The 26,152-nt window shown below is 46.9% G+C and overlaps 1 protein-coding gene and 1 long non-coding RNA gene across 2 annotated transcripts in view; one reads left to right on the plus strand and one right to left on the minus strand.

Annotated features, from left to right (window-relative positions):
• Positions 1-13,381, minus strand: part of LOC127691478 (uncharacterized) — a 45,319-nt gene extending 31,938 nt beyond the window's left edge. The window contains exon 1 of the long non-coding RNA XR_007979280.1: positions 13,286-13,381. This is a non-coding gene — a long non-coding RNA (uncharacterized LOC127691478). The remainder of the gene's footprint in view (positions 1-13,285) is intronic.
• Positions 1,434-25,758, plus strand: Gja3 (gap junction protein alpha 3). Its single transcript, XM_052191350.1, has 2 exons — positions 1,434-1,608; positions 23,329-25,758. Exon 2 carries the CDS (start codon positions 23,346-23,348, stop codon positions 24,606-24,608), a length of 1,263 nt encoding a protein of 420 aa, XP_052047310.1. The 5' UTR covers positions 1,434-1,608; positions 23,329-23,345; the 3' UTR covers positions 24,609-25,758.
• Positions 25,759-26,152: the final 394 nt, after the last annotated feature.

Raw genomic sequence — 26,152 nt, forward strand, 5'->3', positions numbered from 1 at the left:
GTTGTAAAATCATTATTATAATTCTGGCTTTGCCAATATAATACTAGAGTTTTCCAAGAGGGTGCAAGTTTTTTAGCACTTCTGATGCTTCTAGGGGGGGAATATTCTTGTATTTCTTGGAGAGAATAAAAACAACAGAAAAATAAAAATTTTTAGAATAATATTTTTGGATTAAAAAAGAACTGAGGCAGGTGTGCAGTGTAGGCTGCCATCACAGCCCTGGGATGTCTGCAGGAGAATCCGGCTGAGCCAGGGTCTGGCTACCAGGAGACCCTGTCTAAGAGACAAAATGAAATAAAACAAAACTGCATCCTTGTGTTACCAAGTACTGCAGGAGAGGGGCTCCACATGTCTTTATAAACTTTGTTTGCTTTCTTATTGGGATAAGCTTAAATTCAGATCTGATCATCAATCAGATCTTTGAATTAGATCTTCAAAGTCAGCTGATTGCAAACCCAAATAGAGACAAACTTTTTAATGAAGCAATGGAGTCTTTAGGGAGACTGTAAAACAACCAGAAATGCACATTTTTCCTTATTCTTAAAATAAAATCATCACTCATAAAGGGGATGTAGGGATCACTGCCATCAAAATTCAGTGAACTATTATTAGTGATTAGCTGCTGTTCAAGCCCCTGTTAGGCCCTAGGAAGGCAGAGGAAAGAGACAAAGGCAGGATTCTGTCCCTCTGGGTGTCCGATGACTCTCAAAGAGTGGAACTCTGACATATTAAAAGCCTAACCCATGCGGACAGGCTAGTCGGACCACACTCTGCCATCTCATCCTCAACACAGTCTGGAACAAGTTGCCCGCAGGGACATCTTCCCCGACACTTCAGGCCATGCCAAGTTTCAAGCGCCCTGGAACAAGTTATTTTCAAAAATTAGAATCCGCGGAGCTGTTGGCTAATTTGTGTCCTCCTGGAAGCGGGCTGGCGGCCGCTATTTATAGCTTGTTGCCGGCGGGGGCGTCTCTATCCGCCTGGGTGAGACGGGATTCCGGCCGGGGCTCGCCCGAGGAATAAGTCTACATCCCCCAGGCGGCGACACCCGGGCGCAACCGAGGCGCCCTCCCGACGCCCACGTGCGCAGCGCCCAGGCCGCCCTGGCAGTCGGTTGTGCCTTGCGCTCCGGCTGTCCACTACAGCCCTACAGGACCCAGCCCTGGGGTGTCTGCGGCCAGGAGCCCCGTCCTACACCTGCCGTGGATCGGCCGAGTTGCGGGCTCCTGGGCGAGGAGCGCGCGTGGTGCGCATTGGGGTGCAAGTGGCGCCCGAGGATGCGGGCGCGCGAGGAGGGAGCAGGTGCCAGCTTCCCCAGTTAGGACAGGGCCAGGGGCGCGAGGGGTGTGGTCTGCGGGAGGCGGGGAGGCGTAGCTGGCAGTGTGGGAGGTGGCGAGGGCGTGGCAGGGCGGCGGGGCAGCGGCGTGGGGCGCCTAGTGCGGTGCGTACCGCGGCGGTGGGGATGGCGGCCGGGGCGGAGAAGCCCGGCCCTGGCGCGGGGCGCTCGTGGGAAGAAGGGGCGCCGCACGAGTGAAGAGGGAGCTTCCTTTACAGAGCAGGCCGAGCCCGGCTGGGCGAGGAACGACGGTGCCGCCGCGGCAGAGCGGGGTAAGGCAAACTGGGAGTCCCAGGGCCATACTGGGGACCCAACAGCACCAGGGGTGGCTGGACGCGGCGCTGCCACCCCTGGGCAAGGCCCTATTGCTCCCCGATCTTGGGAGGCTTTCATGATCCTTTGGATTGTTGTGGGGTGTCCGGAAACTTTGATCAACTTTGGGAATGATTACTCTTCTAGGCTCCTAAAGACCTGGGCAGAATGCCTGCGCTCTTTAATAGACCGCCAAAGCTTAGTCGAGATGGTTTTCTCAGTATGCCCTTGGGTTGGGGAAAGCAACCAATCCCTTTGCCCAAACAGCAGGGATCCTAAGGTCGTCTTAGGAGGCGCCCAGGCTGCAGGCAGTGGCCTGCTAGTGTCCATGTACATTCGTAGTGTTTTGATTGGAGAGAAACAAGGTGGCCTGGCTCACTTTGCTCGGAAGAAACTTTTTGAAGTTTATTTTTTCTTCTTAAATACTTTAGTTGTTAGTACCACGACCCAGCTTCTTGATCTGTACGTGTATGACGGTGTCCATGGGTAAAGAATGTACGTGTCCGGAAGAGCGCCCTTAGCTGCCTTCTACAATAATAACCTTTTAATTAAGAGACTTGTAGTGACATTAAATTCCAGTGGCTGGGCAGCTGTTTGCTTCCTGTCCACTCTCCACTGGTGACTAGAATCCACCCTCTTGATCAGCAGTCTCTGTTCCTGAATATTTGTGAAAGGGACTTCACCAGTTTTCCTTTTATCAAGATGCCTCCAAAACCGTGCCCCTTAACAGCGGTTGTATAAAACTGCCAGGAAGTGAACTGTGCACAGGCTCTCGCTTAGCACTCAAAACTATGACGATTTGTAATCTGTGCATCACTTCACACACTGCCCTTCTGTGGGGCTGTGAAATATATTGCAAGACAAACATAGAAAGATTAAACTGGAGTAAGGGAGGGACTTTTCTAAATATCAGTTGTGTTCAGAGTAAAAATGAGCTAACTTGGCACAAAGTCCCCTGGCTCAGCAGTTTGGCCTCTGTTGAGATAAGCATCAAACAGGAGAATGCTCTGCCCCAGAGTGTGAAGCAGTTTACAAAAACGGCCCCGTGGGGACAGACAGTGCAGTTTGCTGACAATCACGTGCCTGGAAGTGATTGGGTTTTAAAATGGCAGGAAACAAAAGTTGACTCTGTCGATAAGGAAAGAATTTTAACCAATTTACTTGAACGACACTAAAATGTCAGGTTTTCCTGTTCATTTTTCATAGCTGAATGACATATGGTAGGTTTGGAACTTTCTTGTGGCCAGCCTGGCTTATGTAGAAACTGGGACTACCTCCTGCATTGCTTGAACACAAGCCTAACAGTACCTAGGACACACAGCCTTAGGATCTTTGCCGTTTCACAGTCCCATGAACATTAATAAACCCACACATTCGTAACTTGCCAGCCTGTGTGAGGACATTCCGAGGATTGGAAGGTTTCAGGAAGCCTGGTCCTAGGATCTGGATGTAAAGAAACCCAGCCAAACTCATCCATCTGGTGGCTGGACTCAGATGGTCCACCCATTCTTCTGCCAGTCCCTAGGACTAGGCAGCCAGGGTCTGTATTGCATTTCTATCCATTTTCCCCATGCCTGCCTCTTTCACAGCCTGCAAACCAGTCTCCGGAGGCAAGGACCACAGACTTGTTGAGTGTTCACAGTACATACAGCACACACCTGCACACAGGTGAGAAAGCACTGGCTGTGGTTCACAGGCCATAACAGCACATGGGAACAGTCTGCTCGTGGTTTCAGTATAATGCGTAAAGGCAAGAAAATAATAAAATATCATCTACATTTTCAGTCTTACAGGGTGGGAAATTCTCCCTCAATGGTAATTAGAATTAGCAGTCTGGAACTGGCTTTTTAAAAGCTGCCACAACTTCAGAAGTGTGAAGTTGTTTTTATGCTTGCATTTTTTATTCATTTTGTTTTGTTTTTTGAGACAGGGTCTTTGAGACAGTAGTCCCGGCTTACCTAGAATTCTCTATATAGACAAAACTGACTTCAAACTAATGGAGACCTGCCTGCCCTAGCCTCTGAGCGCTGGATGACTGGCCGATGCCACCATTTCTGCCTCCTGTACTTTGTTCTTTTATTTGAAGAATTACCCATTTATTTAGACCATTTACTAACTAATGGTACTAAGTATGAAAATTGCTCATTTTTTCTTCAGGCTGCACACCCCACTATCTCCATACTAAATTAATGCTAGTCTATTCATGAAATTTTGTTTCTTGTTAATTTAAAAGTGAGTATTTTAGCTGGGCATGGCACCTCATGCCTTGTAATCCAAGCACTTGGAAAGCTGGGGCAGGATTGCCGTGAGTCTGAGGACATCCTATACTACATGAGTTCCCTGACAAGATGAAAAAAAAAATACCCAAGTATTTTAACATACCATTTCTGTTTATTATAAAAGTGGATGATAGCATTCTATAACTATTGAGGTGTGGGGTTTCTTTACCAAGAGTAAAAATATTTGCATTTAAAATGATGTTTCCAGTGATGTGGTGAATGAGGCCGTTGGGCTGTCCTTAATTCCTTTTAGGGAGTCTGCACTGATGTGTGTATGGCACGTGGGTCACAGCATACACGGAGTAAGAGGACCAGACTGTAGCATTGAGCCTGCCTTTATAAAGTTGATCTAACTTTTTGCTGAGTCCATCGACAGAACATGAGCGACCATGCTTGTTCAGCGGGAGTTTTACCTGGCGAGTCACCTCACCGGCCCTTGGGAATTTTGATGGAAGTGTCCCCTTAGCCTTTAGCCACTCTGGCTGGCAAAAGCTTATAGCGTACTGTAACCTGTCTGCCTTAACACGCGTGTTCAAGTGTGCAGACTGGGATAGTCTGGAACCTGAGCAGTCTGCCTGCTGCTTCCCCTTGGAGGCATGAGGAAGGGAATGTGACCAAGAGTTGCAGGCGAGGTTCCTTGCTGGCATCGGCACACTATGGGCAGTGCAGCCTTGGGCAAATCTCAATACCCTTTCTGGGATGCCACTTCCTGGGCTGTGAACGAGGAAGATAAACCAGACACTTCCGAGATTCCTAGTGCCACCGTGCTGTTTCCATATGCCAGGTGCAGCAGGTAAGACTCCAGATGACATCACTCCAGCTATACAGGGAAACGACCTTTTAATTGTTCACAGGGTCAGTGCTAGAAAAGCCACTCAGGCGACCCGACTTTGGCATTTTAAGCATCCCAAGAGCCTGCTGAGATGTCTAGTATATAAAAGCACCCCATGATTTCTTTTACTGCAATATATCCTTACCCAAACCATCCCTTAGAAAGTAGAGTGTTGGTAAGTCCCATTTCACTTGAAGGTGATTACTGTTTCATTATTCAGTTACTACACTTGGAGGAAGAAGTTGAAGAGAGTCCTTTGAGATTAACGAGTGATGTTTAGTGAAATGTTTTGCTAAGTGATGATTCTCTTGGGTTTCATGGATCTATCACAGAAGTCATTTAAGAGACTTGCAATGTACTTTAGTAACTAGCACAGGAAACTGGAGAGTTCGCCAGGGTAGAAGACAGAGGCTCTGGATGGCTGGGGTGGGGTGGGAAGTGGGGCGGGGGTGGGGGGGCAGTGTGACATGGGACAGCAAGCCTTGGAGGTGTGGCCAGTTGCTAGCATTCTGCTGATGTTAGAACTCTGTAGAAAAGGCCACTTAAAGCTGATTCCCAGAGACAATATTTATCTTGTTCGGGTATCTCAGAAGAAAGAATTCTATTTAAACAGTAAGTGTATTGTTAACGTGCCCTTCTTCAATACAAAGCAGCAAAGACCTTTATCTTTAAACATAGTTTTGGATTTTTGCCTGAATGTACATATGTGTGTTTCACATGCTTGCCCGGTGCCCTCGGAGGTCTGCAGAGGGAATCGGATGCCCTGGAATCGGAATTATGGATGTGATCCACCGTGTGCTGCAGGAGAGCAGTGAGCAATTGTAACCACTGAGCTATCTCTCCAGCCTCAAGACCTTTATATTCAAATGAGCCTTTGTTTCCAGTACTTACAAATTAAAATGAGTTCTCGATGCCCCCAGTGGTATCCCTGCAGTCCCAACTACCAGGGAGGCTGAGGTAGAGGATTATTCCAGCACAGGAATTAAAAGTCAGTCTAAATAACATCATCCAGTCAAGTGCTTGCCTTGTAAACCCGAGGATATAACACCTAGACCCAATGGACCAATGCGAGGCAGGAGCTTGGAGAGGTGGTTCTGCACGTAAAAGCATTTGCTCTGCAGGCCTGAGAGCCCTAATTCAGTTCTCTGGCACCCATGTAAAAAGCCGGGTGTGGCCATGAGCATGCCCATGTTCTGTCAGGGACAGAAGGGGGGAATTCCCTGGGGCTTGCTCCAGGTGCAGAGGGAGACCCTGACTCAAGAGGGTAAAGTGATCAACGTCAAGACAAGACACGTGGCCATATGGTGTCCTTTCTGGTCTCTGTGCATGCACTGATATATGTCCACCCCTTTCCATAAATACATATACTAAACACCAAAAAACTTAATTAAAGAAAAAAAAGGTCCAGCGTGGCATCACACACTTGTGCTCCTAGTGGTGGAGAAACAGACAGGAGAAACTTGAGACTACTGGCCCGCCAGTCCCTTCCTAGCTGAGCACCACCAGAAAGAGACTCTGTCTCCAAAGGAGTGACATCCAAGGTTGTCCTCTAGGACACACATGTACACAGTCGTAATAAAATAAGGTTAAAAGCAGTTCTCACTAGGCCTTCGAATTCCAATAGGTCAACAGTGAAAACTGACTCACTGTTTCCTCTGAGAGATGAAGTGCTCATGCCAGGATTCCGGTACTGTAGGTAGATGGGGGAGGGGTGGAAGCAGGGGTGGGGCATCCACTCAAGAGCATCGACTCCTCAGACCATCAGAAATGAGTAAGACCCCGCCGTGGCGGAAGTCTAAGAAACCAGATGAGAGCACAGATGGTGCACACATCACAAATGCTTCCTCTGCGGTTACTTCATAAGTAATCCACGTGGGTTAGAGGTGTAGCTTCAGAGACAGGATTGAGCGCAGCGGTGCGTGGCCAGAGTTTACTCATTGCTGGGTATGATCTCCACCATGAGGTGAGGAGAGGCAAATTGTATATATATGAAATTAAAATATATATATATAATCTAAATATAATCTTGTCTTTCTGGAGCTTTATTCTTTGACATTAGAATGAAATTCTGACAGTGATTGGGAGCTAGATTGGGATAGGAATGTGGACAAAGAACTGTTTATAATTCCACTACTTCATGGATTCTAGGAGAAAGTAATCATCCCCTGAAGAGCAGGAGAGCAGCTAGAAGTTAAGCAAAGATTCAGGAGTGGCAGCAGTCAGAAAGCAGGAGCAGGGGACTTGACACTAGTTCAAGGGCAGCCTGGACCACAAAGCAAGAGCTGTCTCAATAAATACACTCAGGGGCTGGAAACCTGGCTCCATGCTTAAGAGCGTGTGCTGTTCCTGCAGAGGACCAGAGTTCAGTCCCCAGCACCCACATCAGCACTACCACCCGTGACTCCAGTTCCAGGGGATTTGAAGCCTTCTTCTGGCACTCACTGACACCTGTACACACATGCACACACACACATGTACACACATGCACACATACACATACACAGATACACATGCACATATGCTTAAATCTTAAAATAGTAAAAGTTTGATAAAGAATATGCATTTTTTTTTCTTAAAGTAAGGGCTAGAGGGCTGGACAGATGGCTCAGTGGTTAGGAGCACTGATTACTCTTCCAGAGGAGCTGAGTTCAATTCCCAGCCCCTGACCATGTGTAATGGGATCTGATGCCCTCTTCTGGTGTGTCTGAAGACAGCTACAGTGTACTCACATATATCAAAGTAGCCTGCCAGCAGAGTGACTGTTCCCCGACCTCTAACAATGCTTTCCAGTGGGGTGGGGTGTCTAGAAACCACTGGAACTAATAATAAATACATTTACACTAAAGGAAAGGATGCCCTTTTACATATATTTTACAGTAATACTGGTAAATAGTAAAATTGGCATCTACCCATTCTTTTTAAACATACTAAAGTTGGTTCCAAAAGAGAAAACAAACAAAAACAGGTATGAAAGACCTCTTTTAAAATATAAACTTCAATACAAGTACTACTGGATTTAGTATTTTTTGTTGTTTGGGTTTTTTGTTTTCTGTTTTTGTTTTTGTTTGTTTAGGTTTTTATTTGTTTTGGTTAGTTGATTATTGGTTTGGTTTGGTTTGGTTTGGTTTGGTTTGGTTTGGTTTGGTTTGTTTGGTTTGGTTTGGTGTTGAGACAGGGTCTCACTATGTAACTTTGGCTAGCCTGGAACTCACTCTACAGATCAGGCCAGGCTTGAACTCACAGAGATCCCCCTGCCTCTGTCTCCCGACTGCTGGGATTAAAGGTGTGCTCCACCATGGCACATCTTAGAACTCATAAGCTAATGCTACAATCAAGTTGTTAACAAATTTAAAATGTACAGGAAGTTGAAATTTTTCTGAAGACAAAATTGACTGGAAATACAGCAAACCTACCCTCCAAGAGCTATTAATGAAGTGGGAATCTACTCAAGTCTTCCTGCTGCCGTCCTCGGAGAAAGACTGGTCCCAAACTCCTATAAGAGACTTTCTTACAAGAGATGCTTCAGAGAATTTAACCTTTTGGGCTTAATAACTTATATTTCAAAATATAATGATAGTATAAAAATTGGTCCACCTGAGGCATAAATAAATAAACCTACAGTGAAATGATAGAACATGAGCATTCTTGACTATTACTCATGAGTCATGATACGGGCACCCTGGAATTACTATGATTACCAGCTAAATCTCAGATATATTCAGAAAGAAAAAAAAAACACTGTATGAAATCCAGCATGAGTGGCAATGTAGAAACCACGGGAGGCATGGAATCTGTTGCCGGCCAGGACCAGATGCTGCCTTAGCCCAATGAATAAAAGTGAACCCGGAGCCGGGCGGTGGTGGCGCACGCCTGTAATCCCAGCATTCTGGGAAGCAGAGGCAGGCGGATTTCTGAGTTCGTGGCCAGCCTGGTCTACAGAGTGAGTTCCAGAACAGCCAGGGCTACACAGAGAAACCCTGTCTCGAAAAAACCAAAAAAAAAAAAAAAAGTGAACCCGGAAAACTAAAGACAGAACTGTACCACCCCGCTAGCACACGCCTGTTGTCCCAGCAAGCAGAACATAAAAGCAGAAGGATCAGAACTAGCCTCAACTACATAATGAGTTCAAGGTCAGCCTGAACTACAGGAGACCATGTCTCAAAAAATTATAAAAGAAATTAAAACACTAATCACACGTTAGAAACATTCATATTGAATTCAGAAACAAGGGCAGATGTCACCATGCTACCTTGTCTATTTGGTCTAAAACAATTTGGAAAAAAAATAACAGGAAGCCGGGTATTGTGTTTCATGGTTGCGATTCCAGCACTCCAAAGCACTGGGCTAGAGAGAAGGCTCCGCAGCTCAGAGTACTAGCTGCTCTTCCCAAAGACCCAGGCTCAGCTTCCAACACCCACATGACAGCTCACAGCTGTCTGTAACCCCAGTCCCAGGGGATCTGACATCTTCTTCTGGCCTCCCTGAGCACCAGGCATGCACGTGGTATATGGACATACATGCAAACAAAATATTTATATATATAAAGTTAAAAAGGGGGGAAGGGGCTGAGGCAGGAGAATCACAAGTTGCAGGTGAGTCTCAGAGTTAGGCATAGTATCAAACAAACAGGAAGAATTAGGATTAATTTAGTTTAGATTAGTTTAATAGCAGATATGCTAAGTCTGCAGAGTTACTTAGTGAACCCAGAGGGAACTCCTGTTAGCTCTGTTTAGGGCTTCCTAACAGATGGATGGATACAAGATTAGCGCATAGCAAGAATAACCAGGCTGCTGCATAAATGTGCTCGTCAGTCACATAAAATCCTGGGTTACATCCCCAGCGCTGCCCCAAACAAACCAACAGCTCCTGTCCCCGAGTACTAACAATAACCAATCAGGAAAATTTAAAACTATTTAGAACACGCACACGCACACAGAATACTTTTCAAGCATCTAGAAATAAACCCAATAAAATTAGTGCAAGCTCTCCTAGGTCAGGATCCAAAGCACTGGATGCTCATCAGAGAGTTTCTGTGTCAACAGAGAAAGGCTGTGTCTACTGTGGAGGAACAACGCCATGAGGAACTGGATTCAGTTCAAAAAAATAAATATAATATGTTTCCGTTTGAAATAATAGTTCAGATTTTTATGGAACTGACAAGTTGTGTTCAAATTTCATATCGAAGAAATAAAGTCCAAAAATAAGTCGAGACACATTTGGAGAACAAAGCTCAGGGCCCAGGACCCACATAACCTTATGGAAGCTCATGATGCTCACATCCTACATGTGAGTCGCACCGTGTTACCATGCACACATCCCCCCCATGTGCTTTGTACATACAAATCCTACGTGTGAGTCGCACCATGTTACCATACACACATCCCCCCCATGTGCTTTGTACATACAAATCCTACGTGTGAGTCACACCATGTTACCATGCACACATCCCCACCATGTGCTTTGCACTGTCTCTGGGTTTGACTTCCAGTCCCCAGCCCATATCAGTGCAAAGTAAAGAGTTGGCATAATGTATAATCTGGCAAATCATGACAAGGATGTCTGTCTATTATAGACACCATTTATAAACCATTTCTCTCTGAGAGTCTAGAAGGCCAGCTGAACTGTCTCAAGGATGAAAGCTTGGAATGAGCAAATACGGGACATAAGAAGTTAATGGTAAAGCCTTTCCATTTCCATTTCCATGACGAGTTTACGAGATCAGCCCAGTTATATCTGGTTCATATTTGTGAAAAGTTCAGTCCACCTGTTCCCTAGGAGTATATATACCCAATTAGGAGCGGCAAAAAATTATTTCCTGAACCGCCCCTCTCTCTTTCAAGCCCAGGCAGACATTACTATCTGAAAATAGAACTCTGAATTACAGGACCCTTAAAATTCCACTCAGTGGTGTGCCAGGCCATCACACACACTTCATACAAAACTGCTCTCTCTAACCCTGCCCCAGTTATATTAGCTCTACAATATTATTGCAAAAGGAAATAAAGAATGCTACACATTCAGTCTTTCAACTCCGATACCATTCTGTAATCTCAGTACATTTTGTGCTTCCTAAGGCTGGAGAATTGGCTCCGTGGCTAAGAACCCTGATGCTCTTGCAGAGGCCCCAGGCTCAACTCCCAGTATTATCTGTAACTCTGATCCCAGGGAACCGGACACCCTCTTAGGACCTTCAAGAGCATCATACATGCACTTGATGTGCATACATGCACACAAAACATTCACACACATAGAACAATAAATAAATCTCTTAAAAACATCTAAGACTTGCATCAGCTGCCCGGTGGGTCCCCTGTTCTCACTCTGTCGGCATCCGTGAGCTCCAGGCTCAGATGCCAGCCACTGTCCCTCTGCCCCGATTGACTTACATTTGCTCTGAATTTTTCATTTATTTATTTTGACTTTGACTTCTTTTTAAGATAGGGTCTCTCTCCCCATATATCCCAGGGTGGTATAGAACTTTTAATCTCCGTTAGCCTCCACAGTGCTGGGGTTATTGGAGTGTGCCACCACACCCAGCTCAGAGGTTTTAAATACCTTCTGCTTGGTGACAACTCCCAGATGGAACCTCAAGCTTGGACACTTGCCCACCTAAGGCGTTTCAAACTTTATGTGTCCCAAACAGAACCCACAGTCGCCATGGCCTCCCCTACTGACCCTCCTCTGATGGGCCCACCTTGAAAAGAACATATTTGTTGGAATCATGAGCTCCATTGTCTCCCCAGCCTGTCTGGTCCACTCCAGTCCTCCCAGTGTCTCATTAGCATGATCAGGCAGGCTCAGCTGTCCCACCACCTGTCCTGTTGGGAGTGGCCTCTTTAGATGGCACAAGTGGGGGGAGGCATCCTCAGAAAGAGGCCCTCTAAGCTTCTGTGCTCCCTCTAGGACATTCAGGACATAGAAACAGGGGCTGTCCCAGGAATGTTCTGGACAAACTGTGTCACTCTGTTCAATCCCTCAAAGGTCTCTCCATACGTGAGAACCAGGTGCCTGTCCTTCCTGCTGCGGCCTGGCTCCTGGCTTGCAGTGCCCTTGTCCCATCCTTCATGCCTGGTAGGGATACTCTGTCACTTCCTGGAGTGCTCTGCCCTGCAGTTGAGGTCCTCTGTTTGGTTTTCACAATCATGTCCCTGCCTTAGGTGTCTCCTCTTGCCCTCGGGCCATGCAGAACACCAGCCACCCAAAGCCATGCCACCCCACCCCACCTCCCCCACCCTCATTTCCAACTTCTGTTTCTGGCAGTTTGACTTGGACTTTTGTGCTCTGGGGACAGGTTCAGTGCCTCAGCCCTGAGAGGCCCAGAGGAGAGCAGCAGCAGCAACAGCTACAGCAGCGCTGTCTCCAGGCTGAGCTCTGCCCTCAGCTGCAGCCTCTGGCTGCGAGGTGGGACCTTGCTTCCTCCCTGTGAGTTCTCAGCAAACACATCCTCTTGGGAACTGAGGCTTGACCTCTCTGACAGTCTTGTCTACACTTCAGGGAAGGTTTCCTCCCACACTTGCTCTCTCCACTGCTGTTGGGAAAGAAGGCTCCTTACGCCTTTACCCTCAATGTTCCTGTTAACGTCACCCTCTGATGTCCTATATCCATGGCTTGAAAACACTTCCGATGGGGCCCTGACCCTCTCTGTGACGGAGCTGACTCCTCCTTTAATTATGGGTTTATTAAGTAAGCACCCTTTCCCACTTCCCCATTTATCCCCACCTACAGCCTTGTAACCCCGTAATTAGACTCTCCATTCCTACCTTCCTACTAGTCTGGTCATCTGAGGACTGTTGGTAGCCTACTTCTTCTGAGATCAAAGGGTCTTGGCTTCATCCATGTTGAACACTCTTTAAAAATGTTGACAGAGTTCATCAAAGCCCTCTGCTGGCCCTTAGAGCAGCACTGGCTTCTGAATCAGGAGTGGTATTCCTCAGTGTCCCTTTGCCCTCAAGCCCCTCCCAGTTCCTGTGCCACCTGCTAGCCCCATTTTGACTTTTAGACACTGCAGGACATGCCTGACACTCCTAAGCTACTACATCACCAACTACACAGGAGGCTGAGGCAGGAGAATTATGACTTTGAAATCTGTATGGGCTACAGAGTAAGGCCTTGTCTTTAAGCAAAAAGAAAAACAAAAACAAAAAACAGAAAAGGAGAGAGGAAGAGAAGAAAAGGGGAAGAAATTTGTGAAGTAACTTTCTACAAAATTGAAGAGAAATGATGGCAGGGCACAGTACGGAGGAAAGAAAGAAAGATCGTTTATCAGAGTGCAGACTCCAAGAACTGAACGTCCAAATGCACTGACTTCTCTGGAGACCCTCATCTGGCCTACAGCCAAGACGCAGCACCCAGAACTTCTGGGTTCCATCTTCAGTGAGTCTTCATGCCTTCCCTTCCTCACCCAGTCCAGCACCCACCTTCCCACACACAGTCACAGACAGGCTCCTGGAAGGGAACCATTCTTTGCATGTCTTTGGTTCTGACATGGACATATACACACTGGGCACAGCAATAGTTCCGCGGTACCTGAAATGCGCTCAGCAGTGTGGGTGCAGTATCAGTGGAGCAGCTGGCTGTACAGAGTTAGGGAGACACTCAGGCACTGCTTTCTAACCCGTTCCACATCCGAGGCTCTGCTGTCTTCTATCAAGAGGCAGTGCCCCAAATCTCAGCTCTATTTCTGCTGCTCCCCCCCACACACACATTTCCCTCACCGCTCATTTGAGTATTAAGCACCCATTTCCCTGAAATCCCCCTCTACACACATACTGGGTGTTGTGGCCTGCTCTGTGGTCGCAGCGTGTGGGAAGATGCTTGTCAGCAGAGGCTAAGGGAAATCAGCAAAACCAAACAAAATGCAAACCAACAACAGTAAAAAACAAATCAAGGGGGCGGAGGGAGGACTCAGCAGTTACAAGCAGTTACGAGCAGTTTGTTGCTCTTGTAGAGAGGACCGGGTTCAGTCCCCAGCAACCCTGTGGTAACTCAACAACCATCTGTAACTCCAGCTGCTGGGATCAGACACCCTCTTCTGGCCTCTTCAGGCACCAGGCATGTAACTAAGACATACAGACTAAGTCAGGGTTTCTAACGTGATGAAACGCCAGGACCAAAAGCAACTTGGGGAGCGCAGGAGCCCTCCTGGAGGCAGGAACTGATGCAGAGGCCATGGAGGGGTACTGCTGACTGACTGGCTTGCTCAGCCTGCTTTCTTAGAGACTCCAAGACCAACCGCCCAGGGGTGGCCCCGCCCACAGTGAGCTGGGCCCTCCCCCATCAATTACTAATCAAGAAAATGCTCGACAGGTTTGCCTGCAGCCTGATCTTACAGAGGCATTTTCTCAGTTTCTGTTCCCTCCTTTCAGATGATTTCAGCTTGTATCAAGCTGATATAAAACCATCCAGGACACACACACACACACACACACACACACACACACACACACACCACTCGTACACATAAAATATATTAAAAAAACATTTTCTTTCCTTTTCTTCTTTCTCTTGTTTTTCTTTGTGTATTTCTTTTTGTCTCTCTTATGTTTTTGAACTTAGACCCTCCTGAATTCAGCATCTTGAATGTGAGGGTTTCAGGGCATTGCAGGTGTGTGCCACCTTACCTTGCAGAGACAGATTTTTAAGATATGCTATGTCTTAAACTGTCCAACAAACCTGTACATCAGGGATGAAGGAACCCCAGGCTGCCCCTGCTTGCTGTAGAATAGTCAACATTTGATCTGACCGGAACACCAACACGTCCCAAAGGCCCCAGTGACAATTATGTAACTGTTGAAAACAAATAGAACTGCCAAGCGCCATGAAAGCAGCCCAAAGACTCGGAAACTCGGGCCTGTTTGGTGCTCAGGGGTGTAAGGACAGGGCTGCTGTTGTTTGCAGCATGTAGCAGCAGCAATATAACAAACAACAGGTTCCTGAGGTTAGCCTCAGACTCACTAAGTAACCCAGGCTAGAACTCAACTTCTGAGATTCCTGCCTCCAATTCCCAAGTCCTGGGATTATGTACATGTACCACATTAAGATGTACCAAGTAGGGGGCTGGAGAGATGGCTCAGCAGTTAAGAGCACTGACTGCTCTTCCGAAGGTTCTGAGTTCAAATCCCAGCAACCACACGGTGACTCACAACCATTCGTAATGAGATCCGATGCTCTCTTCTGGTGTGTCTGAAGACAGCTACAGTGTATTTACATATAAATCTTAAAAATCTTTACAATAAATCTTAAAAAAATAAAAAGATGTGCCGAGTAGACCAGGTGCCATTTTACAGAGATAAATATTATATACAGGCAGTATGTAGTCCTACTACCTACCTAACACTGTCGTAGATCAGTTCCACCTGTTCTGACAACTGCCACAGGTTGATTTTGTCATAGCGTGACTGCAGAGCTTAGGTATACAAACTAACACAAGCTCGCCATTACCAGGTGATGTAATCTCTTCGGACTCTGTCGTTCTGCGGTCTATCAGTCACCAGTGTTGTTATACAGCATGTGACTGTGTAAAGTACTGTCATAACACTGGGTACAGTATCCTGTCATTAAACTGTAATCGCCACACAGAGTTAAGCAGTTCCTGTCAATGAAGAGAATACACTTGGGCTGCCTTCCATATCAATCAGCCACCTTTCACTACACCCGAGAGGTATGCAACTCACAGTGTTAATGTCAAGAATGTGGTGCTGACGGCAGCTGAGTGGCAGAGGGGTACAAGAGAGGCTGGGGTCCCACAGTCACCTCCAGGAGCCTGCCCATGTTTATCTGAAGACTACCCAGCAAGTCCCCTCTTTGGCACAGGGACAGGAGGGCTCATCTTGACCTTTGTGCATAGCCACACCTCTCAGGACTGGTGGTGGGCCTCCAGGACTTCATCTCCCAACAGCCTTTGTGGTTTGTCTGCTCATCACAGGTGCAGTTAAAGGTGCAGGAGGGAGGGGGCAATAAAAGGGAATCAGTTGGCTTGTTTCAAAAACTGAAGCTTCAGAAGACAAGAGGCAGGGCCATAAGTCTTTTGTTTGTGTCTTGATGTTTTAAGACATGATCTTACTCTGATCCTGGCTGGCTTGGACCTTCCTATGTAGCCCAGGCTAGCCTCAAATTCATGGCAATCCTCCTTCAGTCTCCCAAGTACTATTTGTTTTGTTTTTATACATGTGTGCACACATTTGTGCATGTTCACGTGTGTACAGTTGTGCTTACTCATGTGCACATGTTTTCACATACTCTTGTGTGTATGTGACCCCAGGTGATCTGTAGTGTGTGAAGGCCAAAGGATAACCCTGGTGTCATCCTTAGAAATGGCATTTACTTTCTTTGAGCCAGGGTTTCTCATTAGCATACAGCCCTCTGGTTAGGCTAGACAGGCTGGCCAGTGAGTTCCCAGGGTCCTCTGCTTCCCCCAGTGCTGGGATTACAAGCATGGGCACCATTACACCTGCCATCTTCGTGGGTTCTGGGGATTGAACTCAGGACCTCGTGTTTACAAGGCAAGCCCCTGACTGAGTTAGAGCTGCTGCCCCAGGTCTTCCTCATTCTGTGAGAAAGTCTCTCAGTGTACCCAGACTGGCCTCAGTCTGCTGGGTCCTAGGATTACTGGCCTGTGCCATCACATTTGGCAAAGGCTGTGGATTTTGTGGTTACAATGTGACTTATTATGGAAAAGAAAGAGAGGAAGCACCCTGTTATCAGAAACTGTAACTCCTTCAGTGTGGCTCCGTCCCTTCTCTGAGTGTGTGTCTGAGAATGTGTGAAGTGACAGCATCAGACTGTGTCTGCCATTTATCATTACAGCAGCAGTGTTTCCTTGTGTCTTTAATATGCTCAAAATTATATTTCATTAGTATTAATATATGTTTCAGTAGTTAGGGATCATGTGAATTTTATTTTTCAGTAATTATAAATGAACCATATTTTTTCATTTATGCCTGGCCTTACTCAGATAAGAAAAAAAATGTAGCTTGAACCAATAGTGGGTTTTCCTCTGAATATAAACAATCTGGAAGCAGCTGGCAAGGCTGATTTAGCAGCCTGCAGTGTGACAGCGATGACCTTGGGACTTTCTTGACTCTTCCCTTAGGCTTACTAACTAATGCTCACAAGGTGGCTGCCCATCTCCATGTATCTTAGGGTTTCCATTGCTGGGAAGAGACACCGTGACCACAGCCACTCTTACAAAGGACATTTAATTGGAGCTGGCTTACAGTTTCAGAGGGTCAGTCCATTGTCATCATGGTGGGAAGCGTGGAGTCCTGCAGGCAGACACGGTGCTGGAGAAGGAGCTGAGAGCTCTACATCTGGATCTACACAGGCAGCAGGAGGAGACTGGATTCCACAGAGGGCTTAGCTTGAGTGTAGGAGACCTCAAAGCCCACCCACTTCCCCCAACAAGGCACACCTACTCACAAGGCCACACCTTCTAATAGTGCCACTCCCTATGGGCCAACCATTCAAATACAGGAGTCTATGAGGGCCATTGCTATTCAAACCACCACACCAGGCGTCATATCTGAGCTCAGCTTGGGAGGAAGAGGAACCATCAGCACACATAACATTCTTTTCTTAGAAAGCCAGCCCTGGTTGGAATGATGCTCAGCAGTTAAGAACATGTGCTGTCCATGCAGGGTCCCGAGTTCAGTTCTTAGTACTGGTGGCACTGGGCCGGTGGCTTTGGGCCTTGGCTCACAGCAGCCTGTATTATAGCTCCACCTCCAGGAGATCTGTATACCTTCTTCTGAACTCTATGAGCACCTGCACACACCCACACAGCACATACATATATTCATAATTAAAAATAAAGCAAATTGTTTAAAAAGGAAAAGCAAAAGGTTCCAAGAGGTTTCCCAGAAGAATGCTTAAACTTCATGCACAGATTTTAATCCTCTTTGCTGGGTTCAGCCCTGCCCCCTCCCATGACCTAAGGACTTGAATTAGGCTCCACCTCTTAAAGGTCCCACCCTAACATATAGACCTTATTGAAACCCTGGTAGGGGCCTTCCTGATAGTCTTGGGCAGGTGAGTACCCCCTCCTTCTAGGGATAGCTCTGAGGATTGAGTAGATTTAGGGCTGACTGGAAGAGAGGAGAGAGGGAGCTAGAACGGATCCCTGGCATCTCTCAGGCAGGGGAGAAGTTGCTTCCTGTACAGCAATTTAAGTCTTTGAAGTGCACTGCCTTACCTTCTAGAGCATTCTGAGCAATGTGTGTCACAATAGGGATGGGGAATATGGGGTTTGTCAAAATTAAGATTTTACTTTTGATCTTAACCTGATGAGCAGAATATTGGAAGTGTGCTTGAGGTTAATATTTAGCTGTTTCTTTGCTAGTGTCTTAGTCAGGGTTTCTATTCCTGCACAAACATCATGACCAAGAAGCAAGTTGGGGAGGAAAGGGTTTATTCAGCTCACAGTTCTGCATTGCTGTTCATCACAAAAGGAAGTCAGGACTGGAACTCAAGCAGGTCAGGAAGCAGGAGCTGATGCAGAGGCCATGCAGAGATGTTCCTACTGGCTTGCTTCCCCTGGCTAACTCAGCCAGCTCTCTTATAGAACCAAAGAATACCAGCCCAGAGATGGTACCATCCATAAAGGGCCCTCCCCCCTTGATCACTAATTGAGAAAATGCCCCACAGCTGGATCTCATGGAGGCACTTCCCCAACTGAAACTCCTTTCTCTGTGATAACTCCAGCCTGTGTCAAGTTGACACACAAAACCAGCCAGTACAATTGATCCCTTGTCAACTTGACACACAAACACATCACTATTAAGCTTCAACCCTTACTTTCTGATTCATCCCCAAGATCTAAATTACTTTAAAAGTCCCACAGTCTTTACATATTAAAAGTTCAATCACTTTAAAATGTGCAATATGTTTAAAATTCAAAGTCTTTTAAAAATTTAAACTCTCTTAACTGTGGGCTCCACTAAAATACCTTTTTCTTTCAAGAGGGAAACATATCAGAGCACAGTCACAACCAAAAGCAAAACTCAAACTCCAATGATTCAATGTCTGGGATCCAACTCACCATCTTCCGGGCTCCTCCAAGGGCTTGGGTCACTGCCCTTTGTAGCACACAGCTTGTCTTCTAGGCTCCAGCTGCCTGTCCTCCACTGCTGCTGCTGTTCTTGGTGGTCATCGCATGGTACTGGCATCTCCAAAACACTGCTGTCTTCCACTGTAATTGGGCTTCACCAATAGCCTCTCATAGGCTCTCTTCATGGTAACAAGCCTCTGCTCCTATGCATGACCCATTCAAGTCCTGATCGGTCAATTGCAACTGAGGCTGCACCTTCACCAATGGCCTTCCGTGGCCTCTCACTGTGCCAAGAGCCTCAGCTGCTCTTCATGACCCCTTCATGCCTTCAAAACCAGTACCATCTGTGTGACTCTTACACAGTACCAAGTCCAGCCACAGCACAAAATACAAATGTGGCTATCTCTGGAAAACACTCTCTGTGCTCTCAGAAAACACTTCCCAGAAGATTTCACCTCAGTGATGCTGGTTTCTTCTTAATCACCGCTAATTTCTTAGCTCTAGCTAACCAGCATCAATAGTCCCAGTAAAACAAAGGTTTGCTTTAGTGGTTCTGGTGGTATCTTGTTAATCACAGCTGATTCTTCAGCCCCAGCTAACCAAATCCACAGAATCGAAACATGGCCCTGATAAGAGTCTTTAATCTTCTCTCTGAAATTTCACAAGTCAGGCCTCCATCATTTGCACTGTTCTTAACATTATCTTCCAAGCTCCTACAGAAGATTCCACAGAGCTCTTAACACTGAATGGATCACCTAGCCCAAAGTTCCAAAGTCCTTCCACAGTCCTCCCCAAAATATGGTCAGGTTGTCACAAGAATACCCCACTAAGCTGGTACCAATTTGTCTTAGTCAGGGTTTCTATTCCTGCACAAACATCATGACCAAGAAGCAAGTTAGAGAGGAAAGGATTTATTCAACTCACAGTTCTGCATTGCTGTTCATCACAAAAGGAAGTCAGGACTGGAACTCAAGCAGGGTTGGAAGCAGGAACTGATACAGAAGCCATGGAGGGATGTTCCTTACTGGCTTGCTTCCCCTGGCTTGCTCAGCCTGCTCTCTTATAGAACCCAAGAATACCAGCCCAGAGATGCTACCATCCACAAGGGGCCCTCCCCCCTTGATCACTAATTGAGAAAATGCCCCACAGCTGGATCTCATGGAGGCACTTCCCCAACTGAAACTCCTTTCTCTGTGATAATTCCAGCCTGTGTCAAGTTGATACACAAAACCAGCCAGTACAGCTAGTAAGTGAAGTTCTATTTAATTCCAAGCTTATTCTTAAATATTAGTACTGAGGCTGCAGTATTTGTGCCTAGAGAGAGGGCTCAGCTATCAAAACACTTGTTGCTCTTGAAGAGCCGCTGGGTTCAGTTCCCAGCACCCACATGATGGTTCACAGCCTCCTGTAACTCCAATGCCAGGGAATATGACGTCCTCTCCTGTCTGCTGCAGGTGCCAAGCATGCATGAGGTATTCAGACACGCAGGCTAAACTTTGATACACATAAAATAAATCTTTAAAAGATTATTTTTTAAAAAGGTGGCTCAGAGGGTCAAGAAGCTTGCTGTCGCACTGCCCTACCTTAGTTTGATTCCACGACATACAGGGTGGAAGGAGACCCGACTCCTGTGAATTCTTTTCTGACTTCTACTCAAAATGATATTTGTTAGTCTTAGATCCATTCATTTTCTTAATTTATGTACATGAGTGTTTTGTCTACAAACATGTCTATGTACCATGTGAGTGCCTGGTGCCTACAAGGCCGGAAGAATACATACGTAGGATCTCCTGGGACTAAAGTTACAGACTCGCCACGTGTGTGCTTGGAATCAAAGGTGGGTCCTTAACCACTGAGCAAACTCCCAAGTTCAAATATCCTTTCCAATTAAAAAGATTACTTAGTATTGTATTTATATGTGCCTCTGTGTGTGTATGTGTGTGTATGTATATATGTGTGTATGTGTATATGTGTGTATGTGTGTGTATGTATATGTGTGTGTGTGTCCGAAGTCCTCAAGCATCTTCCATGTTGCTGATCACCTTGTCTTTTCAAACTGAGTCTCTCACTGGACACAAAGCTCTCCAATAGGGCTACACTGGCTTACCAGGAGCTCCAGAGACCTATTCCTGCCCCGCTCCCTGCCCCAAGTCTGACAATAGAGTTCCAGACATGTACAACCAAGCCTGCCTTTTTGCATAGGTTCTGGGGCCTCTGAACTCTAGTCCTCATGCTTGTGAGGCAGGCTCTGTACTCACTGATTGTCAGGTAACATCTTAAAATTCCAAGTGAAGCATTTTCTGGGTTCTGCTAGATGCTGGAACACACTCTTTCAGCCATGATGGTTTTCCTCACTGCAGAGAGGCCATGAGAACATGGGAGCTGTCTTTTCATTGATGTTCAAAGTGTCTGCTACCCAGTGAGCAGCAGCGAAGAAGAAACTCTTCCCATCTCTCTCCCCTGTATCACCCACAGAAGGCTCCCCTGTGCCTCCCACAGAAGGTTCCCCTGTGCCTCTCACAGAAGTCTCCCATCTTCCTCCCTCATCCCTGTGTGTGGACACCCAGAAGTGGTTCTCTTCCATCTCCCAGGTGACTCTAAAGCCAGACAAAATGATGGTGAAGGTTAATAACCACACCAGCTGTTAACGTGGCATTAAACTGTGTCAGGTATAAGGGAGCTGATAGAAATGTACTGCAAGGTGCGACAGGTCCCAGGCAAGGCCAAACCAATGAGCACGCAGTGGTTTTTATCATCTGTGAAGAAGCCAGGAGCTGGTTACCTTTGCTTGTGTGCTTGCGTTTTATTCATGTGCTTGTTTGTATTTGTTTTATGTCTCTAAATAAGTCTCACGTGTCTCAAGCTGGTGTCAGGCTTCCTGTGCAAGCCAAGGGGATGTGGCCCTCTGACCCTCCAACCTGCACCCACTAGTGCTAAGGGTAAGGTGTTTGCCTGCTCACCTCACTGCTTTCCAAGCCTCTTAGTCCTTTTTTGAACAAAGACCATTTAGTCAGTGTTTTTGGCAAACAATATCATCAAGTAGAATGTTAACAGTGGTTTGTTAGTTTGTTTGTTTTGAGACAGGTGTTGATATCGTAGCCCTAGCTGGCCTGAAATTGGTTAAATAAACCAGATGACTGAACTTTTGGCAATCCTCCTGCCTCCTGAATAGTGCCAGAGTATTTTTTTTTCCTTAAAGCTGCCATCTATTTCTGGTATGAATGCTTTTATAATACTTGAAATATTTTGATTTTATAATAGTGGAAGAAAGTCTTCTAATTAAGCATTATAAAGAATGTTAGTATGAAGAAAAAGAAAGTGTATAATGGGTGAGGTGGTAGATTGGCAAGGCGAGAGTTTAGACAGTGCCCCAGAGAGGCGGCCCTTTGCAATGCTCTCTAATCTCCTGGGAACGGAAAGGCCCAGGTCAGGAGTTAGCCAGTCCCCTCGCTGTATGCACAGGTATTCTGGAGAGAAAGGGACCCAGAGTTAGAGGCAGGGGACTCACTCCTCTTTCCTTCCATCTCAGTTTCTCCATCCCTGAGATCAAGGCTTGGGCTGGTTAGCTACTCAGGCCAGCAGTGACGTCTGCTGAGTCGTATCAGTGATCAGTACTGATGTCACCTGCCAGGCAAGATAATGCAGGATATATACAGTATCTATGGGGATTGGCTCTAAGACCCCCACAGATTCCAAAGTCACCAATGTCCAGTCCCCTTCTATAAAATGGCAGAGTATTTGCAGAGAACCTATCTTATCCCTCTGTATACACTACATCATCTCTAGATGCATTGAGATACTGAATACACTGTAAATACTATGCCATACTGTTTTGTTGGGGATAATGGCAAGAGAATGCAAACACAAAACAATTGCCACCACTTCACATTTCAAATCCTTTTTTAAAAAAGATTTATTTATTTATTATATGTAAGTACACTGTTAGGTGTCTTCAGACACTCCAGAAGAGGGTGTCAGATCTCATTACAGATGGTTGTGAGCCACCATGTGGTTGCTGGGATTTGAACTCAGGACCTTTGAAAGAGCAATTCACCCCTGAGCCATCTCTCCAGCCCTCAAATTCTTTAATTATTATTATTGTGTGTATATATCTATGCTATGTGTAGGGCATGTGTACATGTGGCATGGCCAATGTGTAGGGGTCAAAGGGCAACTTTCAGGAGTCAGTTCTTCCAAGTGAATTCCCAGGATCTGACTCAGGTTGTTAGCACAGCTTTACCACTGAAGAATGATGATGATGATGATGATGATGAAAGATGATGAAGGATGATAATGGTGGTGGTGGTGATAGTAGTAGTAGTAGTAGTAATACAAGGAATTACTGGGGGAGGGGGGTAATTCCTGGAGGGGGTATAAACGTTCCCTGGTTTTGGGATTACAGACATGGAACCACTCCAGGGTTCCACTTGTTTCAGATCTTAAGTTGGTGGGACCAGACGCAACACAGCCCCAGTGCTGTGCTGTCCTGCTCTCCCCAGTAGTAACAGCCATATTTCCCTTGCAGGTTAGCTGTTGGGAGCAATGGGCGACTGGAGCTTCCTGGGGAGGCTGCTGGAGAATGCGCAGGAGCACTCTACAGTCATCGGCAAGGTGTGGCTGACCGTGCTGTTCATCTTCCGCATTCTGGTGCTGGGGGCGGCAGCCGAGGAGGTGTGGGGCGACGAGCAGTCGGACTTCACCTGCAACACACAGCAGCCCGGGTGTGAGAATGTGTGCTACGACCGCGCCTTCCCCATTTCGCACATCCGCTTCTGGGCACTGCAAATCATCTTCGTGTCCACGCCCACCCTCATCTATCTGGGCCACGTGCTACACATCGTGCGCATGGAGGAGAAGAAGAAGGAGCGGGAGGAGGAGCTGCTGAGGAGAGACAACCCCCAGCACGGCCGCGGGCGCGAGCCAGTGCATACAGGGAGCCCGCGGGACCCGCCACTGCGCGACGACCGCGGCAAGGTGCGCATCGCAGGCGCGCTGCTGCGGACCTACGTCTTCAACATCATCTTCAAGACGCTCTTCGAAGTGGGGTTTATCGCAGGCCAGTACTTTCTATATGGCTTCCAGCTGCAGCCGCTTTACCGCTGCGACCGCTGGCCCTGCCCCAACACCGTGGACTGCTTCATCTCCAGGCCCACGGAGAAGACCATCTTTGTCATCTTCATGCTGGCTGTGGCCTGTGCGTCACTGGTGCTCAACATGCTGGAGATTTACCACCTGGGCTGGAAGAAGCTCAAGCAGGGAGTTACCAACCACTTCAACCCAGATGCCTCAGAAGTTAGGCACAAGCCCTTGGACCCCCTACCCGCGGCCACCAGCTCTGGCCCGCCCAGCGTCTCCATTGGGTTCCCACCTTATCACACACACCCTGTCTGTCCCACAGTACAGGCAAAGGCTGCGGGGTTTCCTGGGGCCCCAATACCACCAGCAGACTTCACAGTGGTGACCCTAAACGATGCGCAAGGCAGAGGCCACCCGGTCAAGCATTGCAATGGCCACCACCTGACAGAGCAGAACTGGGCCGGCAGCAGAGTGGCAGAGCAGCAGGCTCCAGCCAGCAAGCCCTCTACAGCAGCATCCAGCCCTGATGGCCGCAAGGGGCTTACTGACAGCAGTGGCAGCAGCTTAGAGGAGAGCGCCTTGGTGGTGACGCCAGAGGAGGGGGAGCAGGTTTTGGCTACCACAGTGGAGATGCACTCCCCGCCGCCGCCGCCACCTTTGGTCCTTCTGGACCCAGGAAGGTTCAGCAAGTCCAGTGGGCGTGCCAGACCGGGTGACTTGGCCATCTAGCCATAGTCTCTCCAGATCCCTTTATAAACCTTCTCTTTCCTCCTTAGAAACCAAAAAGCATTTCAAATCAACAGGTAGGAAGAGGAAAAAAAAAATCTGACAGCACTGGAGTCCCCTGAGGGAAACACTGAACAAACTGGATGAGTCTGGTTTTAATGCTTGCTGTTCTTGTCACTGTGGCATAGGGTGGGGGTGACACCAGTGTGTCTGAGATGGAGGTGGGGGGCAGGGTTGTTGGCTTCTACAGACGCTCCCAGCCTGTTTGCTCTTGTTCAGCCTCCTCCATAGCAGTTACTATTCTGTCGTGATGCAGCAACAGGTGTTAGCAGCCCTTCAGTGGGTTGACAATTGGGTTTCCATTCCTAAGCTCTCCCGGGCAGCCCAGAGAGTCACAGAGGCACTTAAGCTCTATCTCCGTTTGAGACTTTTAACTTAGAGTTGAATTTCATTTTGGGATATTTGCCAAACGGTACTAAAAAAAGATTTAGAGGGAACCTATCTAGTGTCGCCTGAGCTTCTGGAATTGCATGCGAACTCCAGGACATCCAACTGCAGGCTGCAGGACAAAGTGACAGAAAGCGGTTGTCCTCCTGTGCTGGTTCCGCGGGACAGGGCCACGGGCATTCCTGGTAGAGGAGGTGGCGATGCGGAGACCCTGGAAAGCCCTTCAACAGAGGAGGAAGATGGTGGTGTGGCAGGCATGCCGTAGGTGTTCATTTATTTCTTTGATGACATTTTGTGCTTAGCCTGGATGGTGAAAGTATTTACACCCCCTTCCCCCACATACACATATTTTTGCCTTTCATTTAAAAAATAGTACCGTTAAAATGATTACTGATCAGGGAGATGTTTAATGACTTAAGATTTTCCTTTCCTTTGAAACAAATTCACCTTCCATGGCAGCCGACTAATCACTGTGAGGATGTCTAGATGATAAATTAATCACTGTGAGGATGTCTGGATGATAAATTAATCACTGTGAGGATGTATGATAGATAAAACTTGGGGGAATTCACGTGCATTTTAAGTACTTGAAGTTTTAAAGTTTCTGAATCAGAGGCTCACTACTATTACCAGGAAAAATGTTTATGCAGATGAATCACTGATGACCTACACTGAAAAGAAAGTACAAAATAAAACACTTCAAGCTCCTGGGTCATTTGTTTGTTTGTTTTTTGTTTTTGTTCTTTCTTTTTTTTTCTTTTCTTTTTTTTTTTTTTTTTTTGCGACTATTTGCTTTCTAAAGTGTAAATAAAATTGTCTTGATTTTACTCCCTGTGTGAGAACGTGTGGCTGATTGTGGGGCGTCTGCTGTTTTCCACCCACTTGAGTACTGTCCTCCAGGGAGGCTATTTATGTACACGGGCTGGCCTGGGAGAGGGCAGAATTCTCTCTGCAGTACGCCTGCTGCTGCTGCTGCAGTCAGTGGGGCTCCTCTGTGGCTCCTTTTTTATAAGCTGATGAGCAGTGGCCGTGCCAGGCCTGCCTCCCTTCGCCTCTGCTCTGAGTATTCATTCTTATTTAGCAAACATCACATATTTTTC

Source organism: Apodemus sylvaticus, chromosome 8, assembly GCF_947179515.1.
Source record: "Apodemus sylvaticus chromosome 8, mApoSyl1.1, whole genome shotgun sequence".
Taxonomy (NCBI): domain Eukaryota; kingdom Metazoa; phylum Chordata; class Mammalia; order Rodentia; family Muridae; genus Apodemus; species Apodemus sylvaticus.